Raw genomic sequence first — 9728 nt, 5'->3', positions numbered from 1 at the left:
GGAATGCCAGTCCATCGCAGAGTTACTCATTTTTGCCAGCTGAGTGGACTGGAGCAACGTGAAATGAAGTGTTTTGTTCATGAACACAACGCGTCGCCCGGTCCAGGAATCGAAACCACAATCTTACGATCATGATACTGACACCCTAACCACTAAGCCACGCGCCTCCACACACACACACACACACACACACACACACACACACACACATATATATATGTATGTATATATATGTATGTATGTATGTATTTATGTATGTATGTATGTATGTATGTATGTATTCAGTGACTGTTTGATATTGATGCCTTTTTACTAAAAAAAACCTCAGCAATTTAAATGATGTGGAATGGTCCTTTTGAAGGATCAAAACTGAACCTGAAACTCTTTGGATTTGCTGACTAAAATGTTAAGCAACATCTCAAACTCTATAAAATTTATGACTAACATATCTAAGAAACAAAAACTATATTATACATGAGAAAAAGTTTGATCATTCACACACACACACACACGCACACGCACACACATGAACATGAAATACAAATTAAAACAGAATAATATCAAGGGTGAAATCATATACGGATAACCACAAGCCATGCAATTTATGCACTCTAGAGAGGTGAAAAATACTTTCCTAAAAATGTGATCGTAAATAAACCTCGTGAAAAAGTAAATTACTAGCACAAAATAAAAGTAAACTTGTTTTAAATCACATATGTAGCCCCTAGGTCCAATATTCTTTTTATCTGCTTTTATATATTTCTACTTTTTATGTGTATATATTTCTCCCTACCTTGCATATATTATCTTATTTTTATTTATATATGTATCACTATGTAACCACTACAAAAACTTGAAAGTGCAAGTGTGCGAGTGAATAATGTTTATATGGTCAAATGAATGATTTGAACATATCTCCAAAAGTTCTTAAATCCTGATATTTGAAAGAGTGAGAATCAAAAAAATGAATATACATATCTAGGCGGGAATGAGACCATGCGACTACAGATGCGTAGATATAAATAATCATATATCCAACTCACAAACATTTATTACATCTTGTCAACAACATATACAGTTAATTATCACCAAAAGGTTAAAATTTAAAACTATGAAGTAAACAAAACAATTTTTAAATCATTCTATCTCCATCAAATACAATGCATTAAAAATTGAACTCAAATACACAATACCTACTAAAATATAAATAAGACTTACAAACTCAAAAGGAAATAAAAATACGATTATTTGAATATAGAGAATTTGAAGTGAAAGAAAATATCTCAAAATATATGAACTTAGATTCGTGACATTATGTTTAGTAATAGAAGTTTATAAAATGAACACCACACATATAACATCTCTACAATATTCTCATTAATCAATAACTGTCATTCGAACCCCGCTAAAAATAATTGACTAATACGATTCCTTGACTCTTTAAAATATGCACATCTAGATAACAATGACAGGTATTCAACACACAGTTTTATTATTATTTATACTTTGCCAAAATATCACTTCCCTTGTCCACTTCCCCATAACATACATATGGGTAATATTTACTGTAAACTATTTGACAGATGAGCTCGTAATAGGGAAACTAGCAGCGCTCTTGAAGCAATAAATTACTAAATACTCTGTGTGTGTGTGTGTGTGCGCGCACGCGCGCGCATACACATAAACATACATACATTAGTTTAGTTAGTGCTAACACATTTAATGCAGGAAGCTTCAAGATACTCTAAATAATTATGTAGCGAGGAAAATATGATAGTATTAGACATTGATTAATATTATTTTGCTACCTCAGGAAACTCAAACGTTTTGATTTTATGACCATCCTCAATGACTCATGGACTTTCATCATACATGTCAAAATAGTGATGTTAAATATGTATACATGCGGGTGTGCCTACACACACACACACACACACACACACACACACACACACACACACACACACACACACACACACACACACACACACACACACACACACACACACACACATACACACACACACACACACGAGGTATTCGAGTTAAATTTGACAGTTTGCATAAAAGGAAAAAAAAACTCAGTATCCCATCCTAACATTAAAAGTATTTTAAATCAAAAAACAGCAACTAGATTATGGATGGGGGATAACAGATTACTCAAAGTGGCTGCCCTCAGCTTCCACCACGGCTTCAAGACAGCTTAGGAGCTTGGCGAATGCATTTCTCACTGTGGTCCTGGGTAGATCTTCGAACATGTGGTTAATCTTGGCCATCAACTCGGCCTTGATGTGGCAGATAAAGCGGTTGGTGTCTTTCGCAATTGCAGCACACGTGGTAATTCATGAAATTGCATGTAAGCTTTGGACACATAAAAGGTGCAGCAACATCAGAGGAAGGTTAATAGGGAAACTAACCTTTGTATGTGGAAGGTGCACAGGTACAATAAACGCTGAAAATACGCAGAAAATAGACTCCATCAACTGCTAGTGGAGCAAGCTAGAGGTAGTAGATAGTTTCCGTTATCTAGGTGAGCAAATTAGTTGTGCAGTCGGATGCTCCGATAGCATAGCTGTGAGAATAAGATTAGTCTGGGCAAAGTTCAGAGAGCTCCTGCCTCTGCTAGCAACAAAAGATCTCCCAGAGTGAAAGGCAGATTGTATGATACCTGTGTGCAAACAGTCATGCTGCATGGCAGTGAAACATGAGCTATGACAACCGAGGACATGCGTAGGCTTGAAAGAAATGAAGCCAGTATGCTTCGCTGGATGTGCAATGTCAGTGTACATGTTCGACAGAGTGTAAACATCTTGAGAGAAAAGTTAAGTATAAGAGGAATCAGAAGTGGTGTGCAAGAGAGACGACTGTGTTGGTATGGTCATGTGATGCGTATGGACGAGGACAGCTGAGTAAAGAAGTGCCGATCGATGTGGAGGGAACCTGTGGTAGAGGTAGACCTAGGAAGATATGGGACGGTGATGAAGCATGATCTTCGAACTTTGAGCCTCACAAAGACAATAACTTGTGACCAAGACCTTTGGCGATGTGCTGTACTTGAGAGGACCCATCAAGCCAAGTGCACCCGTACTGATGGCACGTAAAGAACATCTTTTGAACGTTGGGCCTCACGGAGGCAGTGACCATTATGTTGTACTTGAGAAGACCCATCAAGCCGAGCAAAATCGCAATCGTGGCAGATACTGGTGTCACGCAAATTGGCACCCGTGCCGCTGCCACGTAAACGCACCCCGGTGTTACGCAAATGGCACCCGTGCTGGTGGCATGTAAAAGCACCCTTTACACTCTCGGAGTGGTTGACATTAGGAAGAGCATCCAGCCGTAGAAAACCATGCGAAATCAGACTGGAGTCTGGTGCAGCCTTCCAGAGTGCCAGCCCGGTCAAACCATCCAACCAATGCCAGCATGGACAACGGACGTTAAATGATGATGATGATGATGACATATTATATTAGAGGAAAAATCAAAACCAAGGCAGAATGAGTATCTCAAGTCATTTAGAATAATTTAATTAGAGTAAGGTGAATTTGAAGTCTTACAGCCATTTCTGTGATAACCCAAGTGATAGGTTAGCATGTCTGTGCACTAAGTATTCGGTCATCAGAGACAAGGTATGAATATTTTAGACGGGGAAAAATTTACATTTTACAAGGAATAAAATTCACATTTTATAAGGAATAGAAGAATAAAAGAGTAAAATAGAAGAATAAAGAGTAAAAGTAGTTAGAAGAATAATGTTCACAACTCATCTTTTTCCAGAGGATATCCCCAGGAAAAAGATGAGTTGTGAACATTATTCTCCGGCCTAAGGAATTTCATTCACGTTTCGTGGTTCGCTACCTCAACAGCTCCTTTATAAGATCCAGTGGCTAAGGACATCATCAGGAGGAACCACGACCAGTTTCGGCCCCTACTTCTCTATTGTTTTCGATGTGGCGGTGCGCCCCCTTTCGAGGTATCCTCAGCTTTGGTGTTGAGTGCGTTTTTTTTTCTTTTTTCTTTGGCCTTTTGTTCTTTGGTTTCTTTGGTGCAGCGTCAACGGATTCTTCTAACTACTTTTACTCTTTATTCTTCTATTTTACCCTTTTATTCTTCTACTTTATTCCTTGTAAACGGTAATTTTTTTCACTGTATATACATGCTATAACGGAACCCTAATACGGATCCCTAGATCCAGTCTCCCCGTGTTCTTTATATGTATGTATGTATGTATGTATGTATATACAAGCGCCTCGTAAAAGAACACTTGTGCCAGCGTCACGTAAAAAGCACCAGTGCCAGTGTACGTAAAAAGCACCCAGCTACTCCGTAAACTGGTTGGAGTTAGGAAGGGCATTCAACCGTAGAAATCATGCCAAAACAAATAATTGGAACTTGGGCAGTTCTTCAGCTGGCCAGCTCCTGTCAAACTGCCCAACCCATGCTAGAATGGAAATAGATGTTAGATGATGATGATATGACGATCTCTATGTAAGTATGTATTACGCCATGTATATTACACTAGTTACATATATTACACTAGTTACACGTGTCAATGCCCCTGCTTCAAAGAAACATTATATATAGCTTAACAGAATAAAAGATGATATAAATAAAAATATTTTTGAATTTCCCCATTAGGACTGTCTTAACCGTATTATAGGCCTCTTGGTAAAGTAATACACCGGGACCTATAAGGTCTGACAGCAAGCCCAGCAAACTATAACATACACAGATTATCACTGAACCTCGAAGCCTGGGAAATTCTCGAGTAACTGTCCACTGTGCCCATGTTTAAAATAGCATAGCGAACCGCTGTTGGGTATAAGATTCCATGCAAAACACGATTTCAAACTATGGAAACAGTCCTTATATTTAAACGAATCTCAACAACATATGTAGAATGCCTTTAAGGTTTGTCATTAACACTTCTACATTCCTGACAATGTCAATAGTAATCACGCTAAGCTATGTATCTGCCATCTATATACCAAGTATATAAAATCGATCTGGCAAAATTCATACAAAATCAATATCAACAAAGCAATTTGTAAGAAAACACGAGAAATAAAAAAATAAAAAAATGAAAAACAGTTCAAAAGTATTACGGTGTTATGTTTTGAATCAAATATACTTGACAGAAAATCACGCACACACATTCTCCTGAAAGGAAAACGCTCTGCAGTACATTTAGCACATAATTGTAGAAATTTTCTAACAGCTCAGGGAGTTTCTTTTACTTTACACTGTTAGAAATATTCAACAAATTCATTAACAACATCTAAGTTTCCTTTGCAATATGATACGCGTACGTATGTGTAAAATTTCAGTTTTAAATATCAACATTTAAAGAAATAAAGTCCAACCTTTGTAATAAAATCTTTAGTTGTTCATGTGAAACCAGTTTCACCGGATCTGCCTTTTCCTGAAGACGTTTGTCTAAATGTGTTGGTTCATATAGCCGCCACCATGTAGTGTTTTCCGATGTTAGAGGAACTTGAATGTCTTCTAGGGTTGTATCTGACAAGCAATAACATGGTTTGTAGTTGAACTTTCCTCTCCAGTCTGGAATAGTAAAAACATTATATCGTGTAAATTATGAAACTTTCACAAATTAACATGATGCAAGTGCAATTGACTGATTCGATAGAGCTCGTAGTTTGAATGTGGCCTATCTGTCACTGCCTTGTATTCATCACCATGGCATTTGGATTAAAAGAGTTCTGTTTGAAACGATAAAGTTCACTTCTACTTGTGGCACTCACACTTTACCTTATTTTACAAATGTTATTTAAGTCTCAAAGACCGAGTTTTCCAAATTAAAAGATATTTCATCACACATTCTGTGACTCATCATTAACTCTCTGCTCCATGTGACAAAATGGACAGAGTCACTCACGAGGTCACAGAATGTGTGACATATCTAAAAGAGCTTGTTGAGTATAACTGACGGGAGTGGAAAAGCCGAGGCTTGGGGTTATAATGTTTCGACGGAGTTCCTAAGAGATGCTTACATTGACCAGTTTCTTCAGATTTTGAATTTTCCCGAATTCTAAATATGTATAGCTTATTCTGTAACCAGTAGCAATGCTGTGAAATTACTGGTGATAGAATACGAACCGACAACTTTTCAGTCTCAGCTGTTTGTCCATTATCTACTCAGCTCGAGTAGCACAATGATTGCACAACGATCATAGTTATAACCTCCGCCTTAGCGAAGGCGGAGGTATTGTTTTATCTTATGTTTTCTTTAATAATAAACTCCCACCAAGTAAAAAACGACTTTTGATGATGCTGTAGAATAAACATGAACACTACATCTACTGACTTTTTCAAGCAAGGACGAAACATTTAGATTCATGAATCCAGGATAAACTGACGCATGTAGTCTAAATAATCACTGTAGATTAGAACTAGTGCATCCTCAATTGGATGTGGACTAGCACATATTTTCTTTATATTGCTGATATTCATAAATCAGTACATTGCCTCACACACACATATATAAGGAGGAAAATTCTTTTCGTTATTCCTTTCACTGGTGTTCAAGTCTCAAGAAATAGGGAAATTGCATGCCCTTCCAGTTAATAAAAGGTGGTGGGGATCATATTCACAGCGGATTCAGTCGATAGCCGGATCGTCCTACACGCGCTAACAGCTGTTCAACATATTACAAGCATTATATATGTATTAAGAGTAGGTGCAACCACTGTGTTTGGAAGACATAGAATATTTTTAAAGAAAAAACAGCAACATCCTGTGTAGTTTTTGACGGAATTACATACAGCTGTTTTATAATCACGTAAGAGTGACTAGAAGGTCAAATTAATTATCAACATCAAACACGAGAATGATAAACACACGCTATTATTTTCTTTTTTATATTGATTATTGAAAAATGTCAATTGATTAAACAAATTTGTAAGTTTATCGTTATATAATTATGCTTAAATATCCATTAGATTTAATCACACCGCTTTTTTATGTATTACCGTTTCGTGCTGTATTCTACACCAGGCAGTCGATAGACGACAATTTTAGCCGAATATCAGAGGGGGGGGGCTGCTAGTTCTTCATTCAACCTTTCTCTATCTCAAGAGTAGTCTTCTAAGAATTTTCTTGCAATCCAAATTAATCACTTCCCACACACACACACACACACACACACACACACACACACACACACACACACACACACACAGGGTGGTGGAAAGTAACTAGGCATTAGAAACTACTTATAGAATCTTTAGTATCACTGAAGTCATGACAAAAACATTTTTAAAACAGACAACATTAATGGGGGATTTCTTATTTTCTTATTGTCTTATTTCATATTTCTTATTTTCCAGATGGCTGTTCAGGAGCGAGCTGAGATACCAGCACGCTATGAAGTGTGGAATTCCATTGTTTTGGTTCAGAGATGGTTACGTGCATGGAAAAGTAAGCATGTAACACCACGTCCGGAGAAAATAAAAAGTTGTCATGTAAATCTGATGACCACGGGCTCTGTGAACGATGCAAGAAGAAGTGGCCGTCAAACCACATCCCGATCAGCGGAGAACGTGGCAACAGTGTAGGAAATGTTTAATCGTAGCCCGCAAAAATCAACACGTCAAGCAGCTCGTGAAAGTGAACCAACAAGACACTCAATACGTACAGTGTAGCATAAAGAATTGAATTTTCGTTCATGGAAACTCCATTACGTGCAGGAGCTAAAAAACCTGAAGACTGTGAGTGTAGATGTCCAGAAGTCCAGAACTCCAAGAAGTCCAGATCTCATTCTATGTGATTTTTACGTGTGGGGTTACACAAAAGAAGAGGTGTACAAGACAAAACCTCGCACACTGGAAGACTTGGAGACACTGATTCAGGAGGTTCCCAGACGACGTCCTGCAGAAGGTTGTTCATTCCATCCCTAGTTGTTTGAGAAAACTGGTTGACGCCACCAGTGCTTACGCTGAAATATGAAGATTTACTTTCATTTTCTCACGTAATAAGGAACATTTATCATTTGTTTCAATCAATTTGTAAAAGGAATATGGATTTTATAACCAATTTTTAATGCCTATTTACTTTTCATCTACCTTGTGTGCATATAGGGAGAGAGAGAGAGAGAGAGAGAGAGAGAGAGAGAGAGATCGCAATACTTGACTGGTACTTAATTTATCGACCCTGGAAGGATGAAAATCAAAGCTGACCTCAGTGGGACTTGAATTCAGATTGTAGAGCAAAGAATTCTGTCCAATCTTCTAATGACCTTGCGAATTTCTTTTCTTTTCTATTAAATGTTTTTATATTTATGTATCATGGTGTTGCTTATTTTATTTCCATAACATTTGCTTTGGATTTTTATAAATTTTGCTATTCTAAAAGTTTTACTAATTCGGACTTCTTTCAAAACATGTCACTAAATCCTAACTAAAAATTTTACTAATTTTTACATGTAATTTGCAAGTTTAGTTACAATTGCTATGTTTTTTCAATTATACACTAACTGTATATTTTTCTGTTTCAAAAAAAAAAAAATATATATATGATATGGTTTACAAATTACATTTCAATTTTTTCGTAATTATTAGGGTACTTTACTCTTAGGAATTAAACAGATCCTTTGGGAATGAATTTGCAGTATCATTTTCGTATTGATGCCTTGAAATTGAACATAATTTTTAAGTTCTAAAGAAGTAACGTTCACTTCAAAGATTACTACATCTTGGCGGCATTCTTGTAAAGTTCAGTAATTATACAACCTTAATGTTGACTAACTCTTGCCAGATAGGGCCTCTATAGGATCACTTAACATAAGACCTTTCCATGCCTAAATCTAGCTCTACTAGCTCATTTCACATACAAAGAAAAATATATTTTCCCCTGGCTTTCTCTCACTCGATATTTTGTCGGTTTCATGTGCACTTTCCTATGTTTTCTGATCGTAAGACATTCGAAGGAATCGTTCGTTGTATTAGCTAGAAATTTAAAGATGAACAAAGGTGAAATCTGGTCTAATTATTTTAAATTATAAAGCCTGTTGTTTAATTATTAGCACAATAAATACTACGTTTTTAATAGGAGGAAAATGATAAAAAGAATGCTTGGGTGAGCTCTAAGGATTCTTTAAATTTGAACATTATTGCAAACTAGCAATTATAACATCTGGTGTTGTCATGCAATTTACTTTTGAATATTATTATTGCCAATAATAATTCTTTCTACTAAAGGTACAAGACCTCAAATTTTCTGGAGAAGGGCTAGTCAATTACATCGACAATTACAATGCTCAACTGGTACTTATTTCATCCATTCCAAAAGAATGAAAGGCTAAGTCGATCTCGGTGGAATCTGAACTAAAGAACGTAAAGAACCAAAAGAAATAGTAATAAAATAAAATTAATAGCAGTAATATATACATCCACATAAAATACACAAACACACACATAACAAAATGTATTTTTTGTTTACATCAAATACTCCTTACCCGTAAGCTGTAAAACACTAATAAATAAACAAATAAATGAAGTTTCTCTATTAATACCCCAGGCTAATGTTGAAGATTCCTATTTATTAAAGAAAAAAAGAAAAGAAACAAAAAATCTGAAGCAGTTACTTACTTTGAACTTCTCCAATTAATTTTGTGTCATGGCAGAGATGTCCTTTATTTAGAAATAAATTGATAAGACTTGGAATGTGATTGACCTGGGGGAAGAAATAGAAGCAGAATATATATATATATA

General features: G+C 36.2%; 1 protein-coding gene across 1 annotated transcript in view; it reads right to left on the bottom strand.

The window, feature by feature from the left end:
- The window catches only part of LOC106881078 (cadherin-like and PC-esterase domain-containing protein 1), a 174928-nt gene that overhangs the window by 41057 nt on the left and 124143 nt on the right, over positions 1-9728 (bottom strand). Inside the window, exons 6-7 of the mRNA XM_014931294.2 lie at positions 9606-9690; positions 5364-5562 (exon numbers count right to left, since the gene is read on the bottom strand). Coding sequence (XP_014786780.1) covers positions 5364-5562; positions 9606-9690 — 284 coding nt within the window. The remainder of the gene's footprint in view (positions 1-5363; positions 5563-9605; positions 9691-9728) is intronic.

This window comes from Octopus bimaculoides, chromosome 2 (assembly GCF_001194135.2).
Source record: "Octopus bimaculoides isolate UCB-OBI-ISO-001 chromosome 2, ASM119413v2, whole genome shotgun sequence".
NCBI classification, from domain to species: domain Eukaryota; kingdom Metazoa; phylum Mollusca; class Cephalopoda; order Octopoda; family Octopodidae; genus Octopus; species Octopus bimaculoides.
This window is presented reverse-complemented; position numbering and strand designations above follow the sequence as displayed.